Below are 22,480 nucleotides of genomic sequence, written 5' to 3' on the forward strand. Positions count from 1 at the left end.
CGAGAATACATTCCTCAGGCCTTTTGGCACATTGCAGCGTGTAGTTTGGTTCACACACTGGGAGGTAGCTGAGATAAGCAGAGGAACCATCCCTTCAAACTGAGCCACGACGCCACGTGATGAAAGGTGCCTACGCCACACCTGAATTTCTCGGGGCTTGTCATATGCGACCATCAACCTACAAAGACTCAAAGGGAAAGAGACATACGTATCTGGAACGACCATTCTCTTCCCACTCACGGGCGTCAAAGTGTTATGAGCGAGGTTACGTGCTAAAGTCGGCTCTGCGACAATTCAGATCGTCAGAATGTCCGACGGGCAGTCCAGAATTGCCATCAAGTTTGGCGCCCCTCTCTCAGGGACCTCCAAGAAGGCGCAACGACCGCCTCCTCCACCTTCTACCCTAGGCAAGCGACACAGACACCGCTTTAACGCCGATTCCGAATCAGAGGGAGAGGACGAGACTGTCGGGCGACATGAGAGCATCACTGGTTTTGGTGCGGATGGAGCTGAAGTAGAGGATGCTCGCAGCCGTCAACGGAGAGAGGCGCAGGAACGCTCAGAGACACAGCGCAGGGGCAAAAGAGACCGATCAGAGGAAAGCAAATCACGGCAAAATACGGATCTGAAAGAGACGGACCCGCCAGACGAGGACAAGCCTATCAAATGGGGTCTGACGTTGACGAAGAAATCAAGTCAAAACGCCGATGCAGACCAGGCGAACGGCAACAGCGCGAAGGAAGATGACCAGAAAACCGCGGACGAGACTGGGCCGCCAAAGAGTGCAGATGAGCAGGCTCTGAACGCGTTACTTGGGAAGGCGGATAGTTCCTCTGAACGACGGGGCCAACGTACCGAGGATGATGCATATCGAGATGCCACAGATAACGCCCCGGACGTGGATCCACTGAAGATCTATGATGATCATCCAGTTGAGGGATTTGGGGCGTCACTTTTGAAGGGGCAAGGCTGGGATGGAAAAATGCGAGGCCCAAAGACAAAGGAAGTCAAGAGGCGGCCAAATCAAATGGGTCTGGGCGCAAAGAGCCTGAACGGAGCAGAAGACCTGGGCGATTGGAACCACAAGGGGAGCAGAGACAAACGCCCACGTCTAGACGAATATAAGCGCGAAAGAGAAAAGGAACGAAGTCGACGGGATGACCAGTATCGAGACAGTTATAAGCGCGAACGCGATAGGGAGCGTGAGCGGGACAGGGACAGGGACAGAGACAGAGGAAGCGACTATAGACATCGTGACAGGGACTACCGGCGATAACACACCAATAGAACTTAGACAACTAATTTATCAGCAAATATGGCTAATACATGCCATGTTTAGGCTTCATACAATGTCCTTACATTTTGCAAATGTCATTAAAGTACTGTCTTCCACTTACACAAATTGCATTGGAGCCCGCAGGTGGCTTTAAGAAGCGTTCTTATCGATAAGGAGATTTCACGGCCCCGCTAAAATTTTGGGGGAAAAAGTTCTCGAACCAGCAAGCAAATCTTCCGGCAGCCACATCACAGCACACCTTAACACAAGGCGACAGAAAACAATGGCGAAACGAAAGAGGGACAACGCAACGCCCGCTGCAAGTGCGAAACCCGAGGTGAATACGAAGAAAACCAAGCCAAATGGCTCTCGACCTTCAAAGTCAGGAGCAACAGTCGCAACCTTCCAGATTGTGACCGGATCCTATGATGGTGTCCTGCATGGAGTAACAGCCATGGTGCAAGCTGGAGGGGACGTCAAATTCGCCGACACATTCCTGTTCAATGCTCATACATCTGCTATACGATGCCTTGCCCTATCTCCGCCCTCGGCGCCCATTCCCGGGCAGTCGCAGAAGCTTATGCTGGCGACAGGGAGCACCGACGAGCGCATCAACGTCTACAACCTCTCCGCCCATCCCCCAAAGCATAAAGCAGACCAGGACCTGCTATCTTCTATCGCTCCTCGACCTATTCTCGAAAGCTCTAAGAACCGTGAACTCGGCACACTGCTCCACCACTCGTCGACAGTGACCAAGCTTGTCTTCCCAACGAGGTCAAAGCTTCTATCGTCCTCGGACGATTCGACCATAGCCGTCACCCGCACACGAGACTGGTCACTACTCTCGAGTATCAAGGCTCCCATTCCAAATGTGCAGGGTCGGCCAAGTGGCGATACGGCCCCTATGGGCGGCACGCCGTCTGGAGTCAACGACTTTGCCATACACCCCAGCATGAAGCTCATGATCAGTGTCAGCAAGGGCGAGCGCTCAATGCGTCTCTGGAACTTGGTGACTGGCAAGAAAGCCGGAGTTCTTAACTTCAGTCGCGATATACTCGCGGCGATTGGTGAGAGAAAGCACTCGACAGGTGAGGGCCGCCAAGTAGTTTGGGGCACCAGTGAAGGCGAAGGAGATGAATTTGCGGTTGGCTTTGACCGCAATATCTTGGTGTTCAGCATGGACAGTACGCCAAAATGCAAAGTCATGCCCGATGAGCGAACAAAGACGCACGAGTTCCGCTACATACAACTTGACGAGGAAAGCGATGCTACAGTTTTGGCTGTCGCCACTGAAGATGGTCGAATTATTTTCTTCTCTACAAAAACAGAAGATCTCATAAAGAAACCCGAATCTGAAGAGGAAGAGACGCAGTTGCCAACAGCTAAGCTACTGTCGACGCTCGGCGGCAAAGATGCTGGTGTTTCTGGGCGAATCAAAGACTTCTCGGTACTTCAATTAGAGAACGACCCTAAGACCTGCTACATCGTCTCCGGCAGCAGCGACGGCAAGTTAAGACTATGGCAATTGACCAAGGACGATTTGGCTCTCCCAAGCAAGGGGAAGTCAACGAAGCAAGTTGGGAAGCTGCTAGGAATTTATGATACTCAGAACAGGATAACGTGCGTGGAGGCATTTGTCATGATACCCCGACCAGATGGAGTGGAGGACAGTGATGAGGAGTTGGATGACGAGGTGGACGATGAATCCGATGGAGGCAGCGAGGAAGACTGAACATGCGAAGAGCAAAAGCCTGAAACAGCACATTCATGTACGACGGGTCTTGAGGGCTACGAACACACCTGGACCTGCCACAGTTCCCTAGGATTGAGCCGAGGATGCAGAGTGGCCACAGTTGTACAATCCATTCCTCTTTGAATCGAGGCTTGGTGTCTGTCAAGTCGAGACGACCGACATGATCGACCTCACGGAAAGATGCCGTGCGGATCGATAAGGATGCAGGCCGGTGTAACGGTAAGGCTGTCTGTATCTGCAGATCAACATGGTGTAAATCCATTTCAGTGGTTGCTCAGAAATTGTGCGACATTGGTGCTGCATATATATGGCGAGTCTGAGCATGCTCAGTTTTGATTTGTGGCCGAGACTCAACAATTGAGGAGCCTCTGAGTTTTATGAGACGTAGAGAAAACTGCACATCGGCTACCAACCCCGCACCCACCTTCAGGAGAGACAAAACTCTCTTCCATGCCCTGTTCTTGAGTGCCTGCGCTGTCTTCTCTTTTTCAGATTGCCTCGCTACATTCTTCTGGCTGTGCCCTTTATGACAGTAGCATCAGGTTCTTAAAAGAATGAACAGAATTGTTCGAATTTTAGTAGCAATTTGATGAATTTTAAAATGTGACGATAGTGTCCATTATCTCCTTAAGGACAATAACTTGTGGTGTATAGCTCTACTCTCGAGACTCGTCCCCAACTAGACTTGTGACGTACCTCCTAACATAACCAACAAAACACAAGCGTGAACAGTCTCAAGGACGGTCTCCTGAAGTGTCGACTGTTGGAAAAGGGGCAACTATGGGTCTACAGCAACTCCAAACTATCTTGGTCCACTGCTATCCTGACGCAATGGCAAAATGCATCACTACATCTTCTTTTTAAGCCCCCCCTGGCTGCCCATAGAGCGACTGATGCACTATTTCTGTACACTAATTACTATAGGTAATTAGTGTGCAGCCCGTAGCGAAACATAATGACCCGACTGTCCACCCATCGTTTTCCATTCTCTCCGAGTGTGGGGTAAGGGCGAATCAGAGGGCAGACAAAGTGCAGCAGCCAGCCATGGGCAAGAAATTGGAAACGCGGGAAGCCAGGCATGTAAAGCCCCTGTCAGTCACATGCTTTGAATGGGGTTAAAGAGTGCGCCGATCCAACGGGACAGGCCAGTAAACACATTGTTGCTTCTTTCGCGTTTGCATCAACTTGGTCTGGTCTGGCATGCGGAGGCGGCCTGCGAGCGTTTTCCTCGTGCCTGCACTGTACCTAGGTAGCCTGTAAGAGGAGTTTCTGGGGGCCTCTAGGAGCATGTAGTAGGCCGCTTTTGTGGCCGTTCGCTCTGCTGACCGCGCCCGCCTGCCCAATTTTCAGCATGTGAAATTGCCCAAAGCCAAGCCACAAAACACCACACCCTGACTTGGCTTAACGCACACCCCGGGTCCCCCAGCGGGCAGCTGAGAGCGTTTCAGTGGCTGCTAGGTCCCTACGATGCAGTACTGAGACATGAACAGCGCGCGCGGTAACCTCGCAGGTAGGGTACGCAAAGGGCATGTTACGTACCTGAGTACCTGGGTACAATGCACTGGCAGGGTCACGGTCCCGTCTGGTCCACTAATAAGGTTGGATTGCGCCTCTGTTGTGGGTGAAGAGTGTGGGAACAGCGATGCGAATAATAGAAGCGGCCGAAGCTAACTACCGTAACTGACTTGCTCCCACCCGGAGCCAGACTCCATCCACCTCTCCCGACACTCCATCTCTCTTCTCTCTCTCTAAAGCTCCAGCCAGTGACGGACAGCCTATTAAGTCCTTTCCTTTCCCCTCGTCTCCATTGCACAGTCAGTTCAACTTGAACTGTTTCCCAATTGTTGAATTGGTGAATTGGGACTCTGGGACTCTCTTCCATCCATCTCATCCGCTGCCAGGTATCATATTTTTGTTTCATTGTAATTTAGAGCCCGGCACTCCTCGCCGTCTCCACGTCTAATTACGTCTCCTCCACAGCTTGCTTTTAAGGCTCTGTGCCCAATTGGTCGAGCCAAGTTATTCTTGCACCAAAACATCCGCTGCCTTGCTGTCCACTCGAACCCGTTTCGAGAGGTCCTGCAACTGATAGGCCAAGGCTGCAGACTCGGTGGCTTTCGTCAGACGACAGGCCGGTTGGACTTTGACAGTCTTGCCCGTCGCCGTTATATAGCTGCGCATGCCCATCCATGGCGGCATAGGCTCACGAACCACAGTAGAGCAGCTCTAGTTTCGTGTTACCTAGACGAAGACCACCTGAAGAGCTCCCTCCCGAAGCTACCGGTCGGTCATTGGAGCTATACACAGCGGCAACCATGTCAGACGACGGCCCACCACTGATCCGGCCGATCCCCCGCCGACCCTTCGACGTCAACCTCACGACCCCGACGCCCCCGGACGAGGACTCGACGCCGCCGAGCCCCAACCCGGCAGCCGACCTCCACCGGCTCCTCGATCCTCGCTTCAATGCCCCGCCGGGAGCTTCAGAGGGGGGCTCGTTGAGCCGCGCCCAGTCCATAATGAACCTGACGCGCTCGACGCTCTTCGGCATCTACTCCCCCACGACGTCCAGCAGCGATAGGTGGAGCTACTACAACGACGGGCAGGAACCCGACACGCCCTGGGGCACCGGTGCCGAGACACCCGCCAAGAGAGAAAGCTTGGACGAGGGCACATATGAGCTTATGAAGGACCGCTCGACACTTCTGAGAAGACGGTCGTCGGCCCGTGTGAATCAGGTCGTGCCCAGCCCTCCACAGTCAACAACATCCTTCATACTGTCCGTGGCCATGCGTGCTGCGCTACTGTTTGGATTAGGCATGGGATATGGTGTGTTGGTATCGCAATTGCACGACGAGCAAAACATTGCGTCACTTCCGGCAGAAGGGCTAGTAAATCCGGGGTACAACTGGAGATACTTGACCTTTTGGGGTGTATGTGGTGTTGTGCTGGGGGGGTTACTGCCCTGGTTCGACGGCCTGTGGGAGCAAATATTTGAGAAAGCAAGCTTAGAAGACGAAGAGATCGAGTCCAAGAACGTGAAGGCTGATACCGACTGGGCGCTGGTAATCCGTGGAATTGGCGCCTTTGCTGGTATCGTCTTTGCTATCGTAAGTCATGCTGACTCTGCTCTCGAAACCAGTAAATATCTAACAATCCTATAGCGGAAGCTCCCGTGGGCATCGACGATGCAGGTTTCTCTAACCCTTGCGCTTGTTAACCCCTTTCTCTGGTACCTGATTGACCGGTCGAAACCCGGTTTCCTGCTCTCTGCCGCCGTGGGCTTGACAGGCTCGGCCATCTTGATGGGATTGAACCCGCAGATCGTGCCCACACCAGCAGGCTTTTCATCCGATGGTCTGCATCGAAATGGGACCGCACCATCTTTTGCAGAGCCGCTTACGCTTGGGGGCTTGGCCAGCCAGGAGACTGTGGAGACGGGGATCTGGATGCTCAGCGTTCTGTTCTGCAGCTGTGTATGCTTTGGAAATATCGGCCGCCGCTTGGCTCTGACCAGCTCGGCTACTACACGAGGACGGTGGGGTGGAGTGAGATGAGGTGAGGTGAGGCGAAGAAAGAAGGTAAAGGGAAAAAAAGCAAAATTTTGTGTCAGTATGACTTCCATGAAGCATTAGGATCAGGCTACTGTAAGTGGGCGAGGTTTATGACCCCTCATGACAGCATCGGATGGGAAGGCGGTTTTCAAAAAATGTCTAGGTTACTCAGGCTCGGGTTCTTGAAAGGGTCGATGATACCCTAGTGTTCTCTTTTTCTCAGAATGAGCCTTCACTGTCTGTCTAAATATTCCAAGCGATACCTCCCCTCTTGGGCCGATAATGAGACTCAGCCTTAGCGCTTCCATGCTGTGCGTGCGCATCTCCAGGCGACTTATCAAAAGAAACATCACCGAGCCTAGAACTTAACGTGTCTATCAAGCTGAGAACCTTCAGATTAGACAAAGCTCGCATGCGTAGTATTATATAAGGACCTGCTTGATCATACGCTGCACTATAGACATGAGGAGCCGCCCAATATATCTACATATTAGATATCAAATCTTATCCGAGAACGCCTCTGATGCAGCTTTTGATTTGGCCTTCACGTCTTCACCACAATCAATGGGCTCCAGTCCCATCATCACCATGCTGGTCGGTCGAGAGATCAACATGTCTATCGTCCACGAACGCGTGCACACATCGTTGAAACACCCGGCCGCGGCAGCAGGACCGCTATCACCTAGACCAACTCGTGAGTTTATTGCTTTCGTCTCACCAGCAGGATTAGCCGTCAGTGTGTGAGGGATGCCTACCAGGTTTCAAGATGCCCTTGAGCTGCTCAGGATGTTGCGGAGGCCGTCCAGCGGCGATGTTGTCCAGTTCGGTCATCGCGTATCGGGTTCGCTGCACAAAGTCCCAGATGTAATAGAGGGACTTGTGAGGCTGCGCCTGTCTGAATTGAGGATGCGCCTCGATGGCGCTGACGAGGTCTGATAGCCGCTGCGTGACCAAATCACGGACCTCTGCGCTCGGTAGGCTCGCTGTGCTTGTAGCTATAGGCATAATGACTTGGAGCTTCTGATTGGCGTGTGGAGATATTAAGAGATAAAGGATCGTGGGATTTGACGCGTTGAAGGCCGGCTTTTGAGGGTTCTCAGATTTTGATTAATTATTTTTTTTAGGGGGGCTATTTCACTTTTGATTTACGAATCAGGATATTACCGATGGAACGTGAAGGCTTAATATAGAAGTGAATACAAATGACACGCGTTTCTTTTTCGAATGCGCGTCACGAATTTCTGTTTACGGGGCAGTGAGAGCGACCAGGATGCGCGTACCACAGAACTATCTAGAAATGGGAAAGAGAAGCAAGCATGATCTTCAGGAGCTGTTGCCATTCGTATCTGCTTGAGAAACAAGCCAGTTACAAGGAGCAAAATACATATCGTCCTTCAATACATCTTACTATTTCATGTATACCACGGGCGGATAGTTAATCGGTTCTTTCGGGTTGAAAGTGGTGGGCTGGGCAACTGACATTTAATTGTATGCTAACATCTTTCAGCGCTATTACCTACAGAGGAAATCGGACAATTCCTAATTCCGAACCTTGGAGGAGAGTTCTCATCTATCATCGCAGACTGAGTCCTTGTATCAGATCACAACTTTTGGCTTTGTTCATTGTTGGTATGTCGGAAGAGGGAGACTGGCCAGGTGAGATAGGTGGCATCTCAAATTGGAAAGAGCGTTTCTCACGAGGTCGTGGCTGCTACTGTTATTATCATAGGTAAAAGATGGCGCAGTAATTTTACTAGGCTCTTCCATCTGCATATTCCAAATTTGCTGAATTGTTCATCTGTTGTCTTCAGTCATTATGGTGAGAACTGCTGAAGAATATACAAAGTCGCTTCCTTTAGTAGCTTGCTAAATGTGTTGTCTCAAATGAAATCGAAATCAAGACGGTCATTATCGGACAGCGAGATAACTTGCACGAGTGATAAGGACGTTTAGCGCCGTTTATTAGGGGTTTGGTTCCAAGAACCGGTCTTACGGGTACGGCGACCGCCTAGTCGTTCTCTAGAAGCAGGGGACTACCCTTTTCTTGCCTGAAGGGTTCGCCATTGTTCATCGTCCGGACAATTCCAAAAGACTATTCGGCATAGTAGCAGAATGCGGTCTTAGACGGGCGAGCGAGCGCCCTCTCAGCCCCAATCACAGCTGGCAACGAGGACGGGTCATTGTGGCTGGTTTAGACAACGGCGCAGCAGCACTGGAGCGCATCGGAAGTGAACCCTCGATCTGTACGCAGAACGCTCGATGACAGCGCTGCGATTCCAGGGGCGGCAGGGATCGTCGAAAACCGCACCTTGCCCGCCTGAGCTAGCGGCACCAATCTGACGTTTCTAGCACCCTTTGTCTGCTTGTCTCTCAGGTATCCGCAGGTACCGCATCTGCCCCGCGGTTTCTGCTGCGATTCAAAGGTGTTGATGTCAGTCGCAGCTCGAAGGGCAGCCACTTCGCTTGCCGGCAAGAAGCAAGCGCATACTCGACGAGATCCGCTCAACGATGGTTGGCCCGATGAGATTGATAATCTCCATGTCAGTATGGCCTTTGAGGTCTTACGAGAGTCGTTTAATGCCATGAGATCTCACCTGGGCGTGCTCGAGGCATGCGCGACGATATGCTTCTCTGCCTCTATCTACGACTTTTGTTTGATGTCAGGACCCCAACCTTAATTACCACCTCACCGAGACTTGTCTTCTATCTATCATGTCTTGTAGACCCAAGACTGCCAGTGGAGACTAGCCCAGAACCTCACATGGACGTTTTCGCTAAACCTTGCCTCTACGCTTGCACTATGATGCAGGTCTCGACCCGTGATACATCATCAGTGGCCCATCAGGCCGCCGAGGCTGACACAGTCAAGAGCTATTCAAAGCAAAGACCGAGAGTGATCCTTGGGCATGGCGCTGAAGACGGTGCGAGGACCAATGGCCACCAGCAGATCCCGATGACGCTCGATGGAGGGGTCCAGCATTATATGGGAGGAGGGCGGACGGGGAAAGATGCGACAGAAGCAACTGGATGATCAGGGGACTTCGATGATGCATACATATAAGTGCAGGGTGCTAGGGACTGGCTCTAAAACAGTGCCGTAAGCGCATCCAAGCCGTACCGAGAGCGACGGTACTTTGGGGTACATGCGCACCTCCGGCTCGCGTGTCGCGGTGGGGGGAGCGGCTCCCACAAGACGCTTCCCAGACACCACGCAACCGACTGATCTCATCACTTTCGGAGCAAGCAACTGCACCTGGATTGACGTCCCGGGCATCATGTATGTACACCGACTATGTCCCAAGCAGCTGGTCTTTAGTCTGTTTATGTCTTGCTCTCGTATTTTCCTCTTAGTCTAGTCGCCTTCCATGATGCTTCCAGCACACCTCCACATGACTCCAGCAGCGACATCGATTTCTAGCATCCGCACACTATGATTTGCCTCTTCTAGCGTTCAGCACACTCGTCACGAACTCCAGCAGTTGTTCAATCCTCATCTTGCACATACAGACAGGCACACAGGAGACGCCCTGACAATCCCATAAACATATCATGATTGCGACGGGCTTTATCCACTTCATGTCGTTAGAAACCCCCCAATGATCTGTCTGCGTAAACGATATTTTTTGCTCACGTTCCTTCCAGCGTTCCATTTTGGGAACTCGTATATGCCTGAGCTCTTTCCATAACCTTGTCATCATCGTATCATTCAACACATACACAAAGACGAATGGGTCGTGATACCCAAAGCCTGATCGGTGACTGCACATACAAAAGAAAACCCGACCGCTGGCGGGCACATCAGACATTCATGTCGCCAAACCCAGCAATCAGGGCGCCGGCATCAAGTTCTCAAACCATCTCCGAAGATGAAAAGAACCGAGTTGGCGTGCCTATAGGGGTGGGCTCCCTACGTTCAGAACAGATCAGGGAAGTCATCAGGTTATTCCAATGTCCCCGATGCTCATATCTACTGGAGAATCCAGTCACTCTACCATGTGGAAAGGCAATCTGCAAGAAATGCATACCAGAAACACATATCCGCGCACACATATCATACCCCGCTACCGCCAGCAGGATGCAAGGGTTCGATTGCCCCTTCGCCGAGTGCGGGAAGGAACATGCCCTCGGGGACTGCGAGTTGGATGTGGTACTAAGTAAGACACTCGCGAATGTCAGATTGGAATTGGAAAAACAGCAAAAGAATGCCAAAGCTTCTCAATACTCGGTCGACATTACAGAGAAGGATGAATGGGCTGTTGCGGGTATATCTTCACTCCACGAGCCGAAAAGCTCTTCTCATGTCCTGGGTGGAGGGCGGCTGCTCGCAACCTACTCGCTGGCCCAGATGGGGGAACTCGGCTATACGGCAGAAGCGAGCTATGCAGCCATCTCGAACGCAGATCAGCAAGGAGATTACGACTACGTTGTCTTGGAGCAGGTCAAAGCTACCGTAAGGACGGAAATGGATTGTCAGGTCTGCTACGCGTTATACTACGACCCTCTAACCACCCCGTGCGGTCACACCTTCTGTCGTCGTTGTCTTCAGAGAGTCTTGGACCATGCCTCCTATTGCCCAGTGTGTCGACGGCCACTTGCTATACCACATGTAAACCGGCATTCGAGTCCTCCAAACGACCTGATCACGAAGATTACAACCGCATTTTGGGCGGACGAGCTTGAGCTCAGGAAGCAGGCTGTACAGGGGGAGAATGTTCACGAGGACCGCGAGTTCAACACATCTGTATTCGTCTGCACTCTAGCATTCCCACGAATGCCTACCTTCCTCCACGTCTTTGAGCCTCGGTACAGACTTATGATTCGCCGCGCACTTGAAGGAGACAGGACCTTTGGGATGGTCCTTCATCAAAGGCCTAGAACATATCAGGACCCTAATTTCACAGAGCTGGGCACCCTTCTGCGGATTGTCAATGTCGAGTTCTTCCCAGATGGTCGCAGCCTTATTGAGACTATCGGGGTTTCTAGGTTCCGCATTGTCCGCCACAGCATGTTGGATGGTTATGTTGTCGCCAAAACCGAGAAGATAAACGATATTAGCGTTGCAGAGGAAGAGGAACTGGAAGCATCCGAAACACGAAGTAGCCAGCCGGCACAGTCGCCTGCACCCGACGGCCAAGTTGAAGAAGCACCGAGCCGACCCTTACCACTTACACGCCCGGACCTGGAGACGATGTCGACGAGAGAGTTGATGGACTTTGTTACAGATTTTGTCAAGCGCATGCGGGAACAGAGCGTTGGATGGTTGACCGCCCGTATCCTGGCGATATATGGGGAATGCCCAGACGACCCTGCCGTCTTTCCATGGTGGTTTGCGAGCATATTACCGCTGAACGACGAGGAGAAGTATCGATTGCTGGCAACGACGAGCGTACGGGAGCGACTCAAGATTTGTTGCGCTTGGGCCATAGAGTGGGAGGCCAGCAGATGGTAAGCCGTCCCCTAGCTGCACCTGCGATCGAGGTTGTGTATTTTGTTCTCGGGAGTGATACCGAGGCTGATATCATGTGCTTCAGAACGGTATATTGACGGACCTTCAGGTCGTTTCCCGGCTGCAACGTTTTGTAACCACCACTGTCACCAGCGTTGTCTTTTTCGGCTGGCTTAGAAGTTGCATATTGGCAACTTGATGATGAGAGCATTGCATGTAAGGAGTCATGGGGCGAGGCATTTTAATCACCAAAGAGATACCAGCGAGGAGCCAGTCCGAAGAAGTAGCGGTTTTATTTTAGTTGATATACCATATCTTGCGTGAACAAACATCCCTGACTGATCATGAACGTCTCTGTTCTGCATAGTGCGCCTATCATTGGTTTGCCTTACGCCCCGGGCGAATCTCACGGTCCTCTTCCGCAGATAGTCTTCCTGTCTCGATCTGAAACCTTCTTGAGGGTATACCTTTCTCAAACAGTATATCAATGTGTCGCACACTCAGGCCTTGTGTTTCTGGGATACGGAAATGTGTATACACACACCCAGTTGCGCAGACTCCAGCAAAGACCAGCGCAGTTCTCGGCCCCAAGTTCTACTCTTCAGCCGACAACATCAGTGGAAGGAGAAAATGCAAAGCGATCTGGGTCAGATTGTACAAGGCAGAGCCAAAAGCCATTGTTGGTGCTCGAAGGTGGATCGATGAGGTTTCTGATACAATCGAGAAGGTGATGGGTCCCACTGTGAGGTTGTAGGCTAGAGTAAATGCAATGAGCATCGATCCAGGTACCCATCCAGTTATCTGTGAAGCAAAACCAATGCCCCCAACAACAGTGAGAATTATGGTCATGGAGACGAGGCCGGCTTGGTAAATATGCAGTCTGCCGAAGTACTGCATTAAAGGCCATGATGCTAAGGTGCTGAGAACCCCGACACCTGTCAATGCGATATTGAGGAAGAAGATGACGGAATCGGCAAGGCCTGCTCTCTTGAAGAGCGTGGTCGCCCATGAGATCAAGCATGATCCGCAAAGTGACTGGATAACCCACGTCGTCGCAGCAATCTCGGTTCGTCGACGTGCTGGGTTCATGAATATTGCTAGATGACGACGGACAAATTCCCCATTGATTTGCGCCTCCTTGCGCGCATGCAGAAGTGCTTGCTCTCGATCTTCCTCCTCTTTCAGAGTCTGCACGAGCGCAGCTAGTTTCTCTTCCACGCGCCCATGGAAGTCTCTATGGAGTAACTTCTTCAAAGACTCCCTCGCTTCCGGAACATTGTGATTTGAGAGATACCAAGACGGCGACTCTGGTAGAAAGAAGATCAATACGAATAGCACACTGCAGATTACAAATTGGAAAGCGAATGGTCCCCGGAATCGCCAGTCCTTTGAGAAAAACCCTGCGGCTAGCAATGCGATAGCAGCGAACATCTGCCCGAGGCACCTGTATCCATTATTTTAGCAATATCCAGATTATGGAGGCATCGTTCTTACCAACACAGATTGATGACTGTAGTCATCATCGATCTCAACCGCGGGGATGCCACATCTGCCATATATCCAGGGGCGGACACTGAGTAAATACCGAACGGTATACCTTGGACAATACAGCCACCGAAGAGAGCTCCCAGGTGTCCAGCGTACAAAGGGATGAATGTAGCTAGACACGATGCAAGCAAACAAGTTCCGGTAGTAGCTTTGTAGCCGAATCGTTTTGTAGGAAGACTCGAGGTTACACTTCTAATGAAGCATCCGATCTGACTACCGAATGGCAATAGGGCTTGCCATATAAACGAGATCTAGTAGTATCAACGCCGTCGCATCAGCAAATGTTCCGTCAGAGTTTATTGACTTGGTGGACACAGGACAAACGTAACTGACCTGTATATCATCCGTCTGGGGACCTTGATCTCCGAACTTCCTTCGAAAGGCCGGGGATGCAAAGAGCCCGGTCACCAGGGCCATAGAGTAGCCTGCAAGGACAACAGAGCCCAGTAAGCCAGATGTTCGCTAGAATACTGGCCGTGCTTCCTTCACAGCTTCTGACATGGGCATAGTCGTGTCTCTTGTCTCCGCGGATAGGGCTAGTCGGCGGCGGTATTCATGCTCGTTGAACACCATCTCTTGTAATTCCTGCGGTGTTGTACGACTCGAACCAGCTTCTGTAGGGGCAGGGGCATGCATTGACAGCTGGAGTTCCATTTCGGATGGAAGACGTAAAACGGGAACCGGCATTGTCGCGCCAGGCATAGTGCATCTGAATGTATTGCACAGTAATCGTTTGGTCAATCTCTCGCGGGCTGTTAGAGCTAGGCTCTATGATTCGCAGTCAAAGAATGCAGAAGTGTATGTCGATCAGCAAACAATACGGATAATCCATAAGAGAAATTCTAGAAGTGGACGCCAATACCCAGCGACGTGAAGCGAAAACCTAAGAAATTGAAGACGCGATGAAACAAAGCCCTGGGAGGATGACAGTACATCAGGACTGGAAGGCTTCCCGAGGTCGGTGGGTAGGTCGTCGATTGCAGGCTCAGAATGAGGAAGGAGACTCTTCAACGTGACTTCCCCCTTTTCCAACGAGGATGCATTCCGTTGACTCAACGGACCCTGGAGACGGAAGGAACGCTTTTCTGGTCTGCTTTCGAGGTGTTCAATGCTGTCCATCCAGCCGAGAGGCCATGGAAACAGCCTTCTAGCAATTTAGAGACCACAAAGTAACCTCCGAGCGTGAGGACACCAGCTCACCTCGGGCTTTCTCCTGCAAGCCGTATACGAACGCAGATTCCTCCGGAGCAGCCCCCCCAAGCCCATGCTTCAAGCATGAAGCAATTCCGAACGACATTCACTTTCGACAGCCCCATTGGACTGACACAGTCATATGATACCAGACTGCCAGGTTCATCGACGGCGACTTAACGATAGGCGGTTAACCAGAAATGCGTGGCAGCTTCGACCCCGCCATCTGCAGCCCCAGTTCGTGGACCATTGTATGTAAGGAGTTAGAGCAATTCGGTCCAGACGGATTCGAAGCTGTCGTTAGCAGTTTCCGCGAACATTGGAGCGAAAGTGGGCATTGCCGTTGCCAAATGTGCTGAAGTTGGTCCGCGTGATCGTCGTGCGGGCAATGTTTAGGTGTTGTCAGCTCTGAGATAGGACACTTTCGTGACGTCGTGCGTAATCGTGGTTGACGTGAAGAGAGGTTACCAGCGTCTGAACCCCCAAATTACCACCGGCAAGCTCTCCGGTTGGACTGCTCTGCCGGTTGCCCAGATTTGTGGCCCCGGGAACCGCCCACCACGGCATGCTGTGCCCCACGAACTCCGGTTCATCTACCGAACCCACAAAGTACTTATCAGTCAAAGTACCCCGGACTGTCATTGTAACGGTGGAATCTCATCTTGCATTTTCAATTAATACGACACACATTGTAGTGTGAAGCCTGGATTTTCTGGTGTAAGTCAAGTCTTGGCTGAAAAGAAATTGTATCCTTTGAGAGCCATACAAGAGAATCGTGATCATGGCTGCCAAATTATGGTGGAAAGAGGGTGTAGTCTATCAGATCTACCCGGCGAGTTTCAAGGACTCCAACGGAGATGGCCTAGGAGACATCCCAGGTATAATCAGCAAGGTTCAGTACCTCAAAGATCTCGGCATTGATATTGTCTGGGTCTCCCCAATGTTTGAGAGGTGAGAGACATCATGTTGGATCAAGAGGTTACGTTGAGCCCACTAACAAGAATAGCCCCCAAGTCGATATGGGATACGACATTTCGGACTATGAAGCAGTATACGCGCCGTAAGTATGAAGCACTGAGAACGCTTGAAAATTAGACTAACATTCTATAGATATGGTACTGTCCATGATATGGAGGTCCTTATTGAGGAGTGTCATAAGAGAGGAATGCGCCTGATACTTGATCTTGTAATCAACCACACCTCAGAAGAACACGCCTGGTTCAAAGAGTCTAGATCGTCCAAAGACAATCCGAAGAGAGATTGGTATATCTGGAAGCCTGCTAAGTATGACCCGAACGTGTGAACAATAGACACAGACAGCTTGCTGATTGCCGAAGGTTTGCGGCCGACGGAACGCGAATGCCACCAAACAACTGGAGAAGCCACTTCAGTGGGAGTGCCTGGGAATGGGATGAGAAGACGCAGGAATACTACCTCCATCTTTTCGCCAAGCAGCAGCCCGATCTTAACTGGGAAAATGAAGAGACGAGGAAAGCCATTTATGACAGTTCAATGAGATTCTGGCTCGATAAAGGTGTGGATGGATTTCGAGTTGACTGCGTTAACATGTAAGTTCTCTTCACACTTCACACGGGCACGAAATACCCGGTTTGGTGATCTGCCGTACAGCATATGCTAACACATTTCAGGTGTAAGCAAATTTCGAGGCACGCACTGACTGAACAAATACTGAAATCGAATAACAGACAGCAAAGGCCTGGAGTATCAGGATGCGCCGATTTTCAACGCCAGTGCAGTCGAACAGCCGGCCTGGATGATCTACTGTAATGGGCCACGGATGCACGAGTTCCTTCGTGAAATGAACGAGACAGTTCTAGACAAGTACGATGCAATGACAGTGGGCGAGCTACCACACACTCCTGATCCCAAACAAGTCCTTGAGTATGTGGGGCTCTCAGACAGACAGCTCAACATGGTCTTCCAGTTCGATATCGTGGATGTTGGGCAAGGCCTCTCGTATAAGTACCAATTCAAGGAGTGGAAGCTACCTCTGCTAAAAGGCATCATCTCGAAGTGGCAGCAGTTCATCGATGGTACCGACGGATGGACGACCGCCTTCTGCGAGAATCACGATCAAGGACGTTCTGTCTCACGATATGCATCTGACGCACCAGAATATAGAGTCAAATCGGCTAAGATGTTGTCTATGATGATGTGTGCTCTTACTGGTACACTTTTCATCTACCAAGGGCAAGAGATTGGCATGATTAATGTACCGAAGAACTGGGGAATTGAAGAATATAAGGACATCGAGTCTCTAAACTTCTACAATTCTATTGCAGCTTCGACCAACAACGACAAGGAGGCGCTGGACTATGTGATGAAGAGCATCCAAATTCTCGGCAGAGACAACGCCCGCATACCCATGCAATGGGACTCTTCACCCTATGCCGGCTTCACCAGCTCCAAGGACGGTGCCTGGATGCGAGTTCACGATCTCTACCCTGAGATTAACGTGGCCAAACAGCAGAGCGAACCGGACTCGGTGCTGAACTTCTGGAAAAACATGATCAAGTTCCGCAAGGAGAACGGCGACATTTTCATCTATGGCTCGTTCGACATTTTTGAGCCAGATAACGAGCAGACTTTTGTCTTCGCAAAGAAACACGGAAACAAGAAGGCGTTGATTGCACTCAACTTCACCAACGAGGAGCAGACAGTAACTCTTCCCGAACCAGGCTATGTTTTCAAGGTTGGAAATTACGATGCTGGGGAGAAATCTGAAATGCCGTCAAGCGAGACAGGATTAAGTCGCGTCTTGCGTCCATGGGAGGGAAACCTGTATATGCTTGATCCCCTGAACTGAGGAGTGTTTTGACTTGCGTAAAGGCATCTAGAGGTCAGTCTGTACCAAAGCATAGTTTGCAAGACCTAAGACATTGAAATTTGATCACATTGTTTTGTAACTGTTCACAACAGCAACTGGGTCAATGCCTCTAGATTCCATAATCTAACAATAGCGACCTTTCAGGTTCTTTGATTCTCCCAACTCCCAAGCCACCTCCATGACTGAGCCACCTTGTCCACTTCCTCGAGCGCACCCTTCACCATTCCATCGGGATCGTCAAGCTTACTGCCTTCGAACTCTACCAGAAACAGATATTGGAAAGGCTGGATTAGGCTCGGCAAGCTATTGATGCTCGTCAGGTTCAGCTTATATTTCTTGAAGACATCCAACACATCCGCCAGTGCACCCGGCGCCTTATGTGGCACCGTGAACGAGACCAGTGACTTGTACCTCGCACTACCCAAGGCCGCAGCATCCTTTTTGCTTGATGCACTAAACTTTGGCGCCCCGCCCTCCGCGCCCCTGTGAATTATGAAGAAGCGGGTTGTGTTGTCGTCGCGGTCCTCGATGCACCGGGCCAGGATATCCAAGCCATGCATCTCGGCAGCAATCTCGCTCGCAATGGCCGCACTCTGGCCCGTCTTGTCCTCGCTCGCAAGCTGGGCGGCCTTGCTGGTCGAGCTGACATCCATCTGGTCAACGCCTTTGAGGTACGTCGATAGGAAGGCAACAGTCTGGCCAAACCCTTGTGGATGCGAGTAGATGCGCGTGATGTGCTTCAGGCTGCTCAGCGGCTTGGCCCTGGGCTTCAAGGGGTTGGGGTCCGTTGCCGTCGGCGTGCACTGCCCTGGGGAGAGGGACTCATCCAGAAATCGTACTGGGCTCTTGTGGCCCAGTAGAAAGTGGTGAACGTCGAGATATATCTCCCCACAGACAGACAGATCTGTATATACGCCATTTCTGTCTGCTAGGTTGTCCAGCGTGAACATGACTGGCCCATGTGTGGAGTTCTCAAAAGGCACAACGCCATACTCCGCCTCTCCAGCTTGTACCACATCAAAGATGTCTGACCAGAGTGTTAGAGAGGGAAATACAAGGGATTCTCAACAAAATAACAGTTGAGACGCATTGGACATGCCTTTGATATTAACCACTGGCGCCAGCTCCCATGCCTGTTCCGAGAAGGTGGTCTTTGTGGCCTATAAGGAGGTGCATAGTTAGATACAAATCATTCATCGAACCTCCAGCTACAAGAACATGCCTGATGAGAGAACGAAGAGAGTGGCCCTAGAAAAGCAACCAATGGCTTCTGCCGGGCCTCAGAGCCCTCGTTTGTCATCTGCATCTCGGGCAGGCCTATTTGATACCCAGTGTCGGTCACAACGCTGAGGATGCTCCGCCGTTACAATGATTTCCAGCACGACAATCGAGAGATGGAGAGGTAGATATTCCGAAAAAGCCCGTGTTCGGTCACATCTCTTTCCGCCCCAGCTAATACATCATAAGCTCTCGCGTCAGCGGAGGAGAGGGGTTGTTGGTTGGAGCAGGTCACGGCAGATTATCACCGTTTGTATGTTACGGTAGTGCTGGTCTCATTCGTGAAAAAGACGTTATGGGTCCGCTGAATTTCGGGACTTGTGTGCTCTGTAGTCGACTTCCGGCACCGCACCAAAACTTTTCAGCCGGCCCGCCGTTTTTAGGCCGGCTCAGACGTCTCTTATACCTAGACCAACGACTCCGAAATGGAAGCACTGAGCGCATCTGCGCAGAGAAATCTTCTAAATGGGCTCATCCGCTCATCCGCTACTCATGCGAGTATGCGCTGCAAATTTACTTCAGTACTTGTATTGTTCTGGCTTCAGGCAGTCTCCTCATACAAGCATCAAAATAAATCAAGGAGAGGCATCATGCAAAGTCGATACATCGGCAATCAATATAAAGAGTGACTTTTGGTCAGTAGCTAAAGAAGGGCAAATATCGTTGGACAGTAATGGTATCAAAGACGTCCCACTCTGGGCTTACCCGCTCTTGGGGGCTTGCAGATGTTGTCTAGAGGATGCGATTCTCGTTCTTCCGCTTTGATACCCAGCTCCTCTCTCTGAGACGCAAAGCTTCCTGACCTCTTTTCTCCTTCCTGTCTATCCTGCCCCCTGGCTATGAGACTCTCGCTGAGTACAACCTCTCAATCGTCGCAGGGCACCCGAGGTAGCATCTACACACGTGGTCAGCTCAGTCGGACTCGTTAATGGGCGAGCCTAGGCACACTAACCTCATCAGAATACGCAGTAGTAACTCAAGAAGTTGTCATTACAGAGCGGAGCGGGCTTGGACGTGCTACCTGATGAGTGGAGTGGCTTGGAAAGGCTGGGAAACCTCTCATCAAGCGCCGATCAGCAGGCGTGACCCTTGACGGGCCACGCGGCTTGACCAGCGGTTGAATCTCAACAGGTGGTGGCTCCGACGTGATTACTTGAGTTGGAGACCCCTCGTTATCCACGAGGGACTCGGTTGGTCAATCTAAGACTATCAGCACATGTCGAAAACAAAAGTCTTGCAGCACCTACCGTCGTAGTAGTCATCATCGTCATCGATATCAGCTAACTGTTCGAAGTTGACCTTGTAGCGGAGAATACCACCAATGCCGCCAAAGCCCTTGACGAACTGGTTACCCTCTGTCGATCGGTCAGACACAAACTCAAGAGTCGTGCCGAAATCCTTGTAGTGTTCCGCGATCCACTCGAGGAAGGATTCCTGAGAGACAACTTCCATCTCCTGACCAGTTTCTTTGTCCATGAACTTGTCACGGTTGGCAGTCTCCTGCTGCTTGGTGGTGTGCAGGATAACTTCAGCACCTTGGCTGTCCTTGAGGACCCAGCGCGTGATTTCGAGATTCTCAAACACGATGAGTGTCTCCACGGCACCGAGCTCCAGTGCCTTGAGAGTGTCCTCAATACCGTAGCATACGCGTCCTGTGTCTTGACTAATTTCCTCAAAATACTTGCCAATGAGTTTCTTCTCTTGGATAAACTTGACGTTGCCGAGTGTCTCAGAAGAAAGCTCGATGGCTTGATTGAATCCGTTCTCGCCACCATATGACACATCGACGACCTTGATAACCTTGGAAGCAAGGCGGCCGTCGAACATGTCAGAAGCGTTGAGATCGTTCTTGAAATCAGCGGAACCAGCAAGAATTATACCGGCAACATTGACCTTGTCGTTGGTGATGAAGTTCTGCACTGCCAATTCGGCTACCTTGCGAACATAGTTGTGACGTTTCTCTTCTCGCAGACGGGCGAAACGCAGCGCAGACTGACCACCACGACCGTGCTTCTTGGGTAGATCAACAGAGAACTTGTGAACAATGTCTCTGGTGTTGCCGCTCAGGGTGCCGAAAAGAGCGCCGTTTCCGTCCATGATGATAAAACCAAACTTCTGATCAGATTCAAGGAGCTCTGCAAGAGCCTCGGTATGAAATTTGTTGTCGCAGAGGTAGAGAGAGGTGTTGATGGGTTTGAATGGCTCAAAGTCGATGTTGACCTTTCGTTCCTTGCCTTCCGAGGTCAAGATTTCACCACAGTACACCACGAGGCCGTTGGGAGGGACCTTGTTGTATAGCTTGAGTCTCTGCTGAGTCGAAGTGATGGCTGACAGCACGGACTGACGATTGACACGAGATTTAATATTCGACGCGGTACCCTACCAACCTGTTAGCAGGCCGATTCACTGTGAGAGATCCGGCAAACACGTACGTATTCTTCAGCCAACATCTTCGCGGCCCTGGAAACTTGGTCCTTTGGCGCTATATCCGATCAGTTAGCACTATATCCTGGGTAGGTGAATCATGAGAGGGCGCTCTGTCACGTACGGATGATCAGGGAAATCATAGAGGTACCATTGCCACGAGCAGCCTCGAGGCGTTTAATCAGTTTCTTCACCTTCCATATCTCAATCTAGAGGTCTGAGTTAGAATACAGCATATATGTGGTCGCCGATACTGGGGGCTTCAAGTCGCGATGAGGCAAAAGGGAACGACTAACATTCTTCTCCGCTTCGTTAGCCTGCGCGTCAGACATGTTGTCCGGGTGGGCGAAAGACGCCGCGGCAAGTGAACAGGGGGCTCTTTTCTGTCTAAGGAGCGTAGAGAGAAAGAAACAGAATGGCCTCAAGGGAGAGCCGGGAGCCTGCGAGCTTGCACTTGTCAACAAAGATGTCGATGGCGGGGTCCTGTGCTGGGGGAGGGGAAATTCAAGAGTTGAAGTATGAAAAGTGTGCCATGCTGGTTTAGAGGGGCTCGGGGGTTACCCACATTTCGCACTGCCCTGCCCCCGCGCCCAACCGCTACTATTGGTGCCCTTGGCTTCCTTTAGGCGACCTGAGCCCGAGTTCTGCTGGTGCGGCCCGGCTTTTTTCGCGCCACCAAAACTCTCCAGGGCTGCTGTCAGAGCTTGCCTTAATGATGAGGTAACGTGCAGCGAAAGGGTGGATCCCCATCCTCTACTCCTTGATACCCTCAATAGCTAACGCGGTCTACCTACCTACCATACAGAGAAGCACACAGCTGATTTTGACGACAGAGAGGCAACCTTTACCAATTAGCGACAGGTTCATGACTGCGTTCGTGTCAACGATTATTCAAATTGCTGCCAGGTGACTCGAAGTCGACTCATCCTACGTCACAGCCTCCTTCGGCACACTTCTCCAGCAGCTACAGCTAGCGAAGAACCATCACTAGACAAGCCGGCACATACGCCCGCCGCCAATAGCCAGCAGCACCCATGGCGTCCGACATACCCATCCAGATCGCAGAGACGATACAGACCGCGCACATCAAGAGAGATCCCTCGCCGCGGCACGACCTGAACCCCTCGACCGCCGCCTCAAAGAAGATACCTGTTGCCCTGGA

General features: G+C 51.3%; 7 protein-coding genes across 7 annotated transcripts; 5 read left to right on the plus strand and 2 right to left on the minus strand.

The window, feature by feature from the left end:
- Positions 1-307: 307 nt before the first annotated feature.
- Positions 308-1,276, plus strand: UCRPA7_1673 (putative pre-mrna-splicing factor spp2 protein; the record flags this gene model as incomplete). The annotated part of the gene is made up of 1 exon (XM_007914252.1): positions 308-1,276. One exon carries the CDS (start codon positions 308-310, stop codon positions 1,274-1,276), a length of 969 nt encoding a protein of 322 aa, XP_007912443.1.
- Positions 1,277-1,559: 283 nt separating this feature from the next.
- UCRPA7_1674 (putative 60s ribosome biogenesis protein) lies at positions 1,560-3,008 on the plus strand (the record flags this gene model as incomplete). Its single annotated transcript, XM_007914253.1, has 1 exon — positions 1,560-3,008. One exon carries the CDS (start codon positions 1,560-1,562, stop codon positions 3,006-3,008), a length of 1,449 nt encoding a protein of 482 aa, XP_007912444.1.
- A 2,336-nt stretch (positions 3,009-5,344) lies between these two features.
- On the plus strand, positions 5,345-6,586 carry UCRPA7_1675 (putative insig domain-containing protein; the record flags this gene model as incomplete). The annotated part of the gene is made up of 2 exons (XM_007914254.1): positions 5,345-6,139; positions 6,194-6,586. 2 exons carry the CDS (start codon positions 5,345-5,347, stop codon positions 6,584-6,586), a joined length of 1,188 nt encoding a protein of 395 aa, XP_007912445.1.
- An 8,963-nt stretch (positions 6,587-15,549) lies between these two features.
- UCRPA7_1676 (putative maltase protein) lies at positions 15,550-16,071 on the plus strand (the record flags this gene model as incomplete). Its single annotated transcript, XM_007914255.1, has 3 exons — positions 15,550-15,719; positions 15,775-15,828; positions 15,879-16,071. The coding sequence occupies 3 exons, from the start codon at positions 15,550-15,552 to the stop codon at positions 16,069-16,071; spliced, it is 417 nt and encodes a 138-aa protein (XP_007912446.1).
- Positions 16,072-16,400: 329 nt separating this feature from the next.
- UCRPA7_1677 (putative maltase protein) lies at positions 16,401-17,595 on the plus strand (the record flags this gene model as incomplete). The annotated part of the gene is made up of 2 exons (XM_007914256.1): positions 16,401-16,419; positions 16,475-17,595. 2 exons carry the CDS (start codon positions 16,401-16,403, stop codon positions 17,593-17,595), a joined length of 1,140 nt encoding a protein of 379 aa, XP_007912447.1.
- A 161-nt stretch (positions 17,596-17,756) lies between these two features.
- UCRPA7_1678 (putative prephenate dehydratase protein) lies at positions 17,757-18,566 on the minus strand (the record flags this gene model as incomplete). The annotated part of the gene is made up of 1 exon (XM_007914257.1): positions 17,757-18,566. One exon carries the CDS (start codon positions 18,564-18,566, stop codon positions 17,757-17,759), a length of 810 nt encoding a protein of 269 aa, XP_007912448.1.
- A 1,537-nt stretch (positions 18,567-20,103) lies between these two features.
- Positions 20,104-21,650, minus strand: UCRPA7_1679 (putative eukaryotic peptide chain release factor subunit 1 protein; the record flags this gene model as incomplete). Its single annotated transcript, XM_007914258.1, has 4 exons — positions 20,104-21,273; positions 21,327-21,376; positions 21,443-21,527; positions 21,615-21,650. 4 exons carry the CDS (start codon positions 21,648-21,650, stop codon positions 20,104-20,106), a joined length of 1,341 nt encoding a protein of 446 aa, XP_007912449.1.
- Between the last annotated feature and the right edge of the window lie 830 nt (positions 21,651-22,480).

This window comes from Phaeoacremonium minimum (assembly GCF_000392275.1).
Source record: "Phaeoacremonium minimum UCRPA7 unplaced genomic scaffold PA7_03_scaffold_124, whole genome shotgun sequence".
NCBI lineage: Eukaryota > Fungi > Ascomycota > Sordariomycetes > Togniniales > Togniniaceae > Phaeoacremonium > Phaeoacremonium minimum.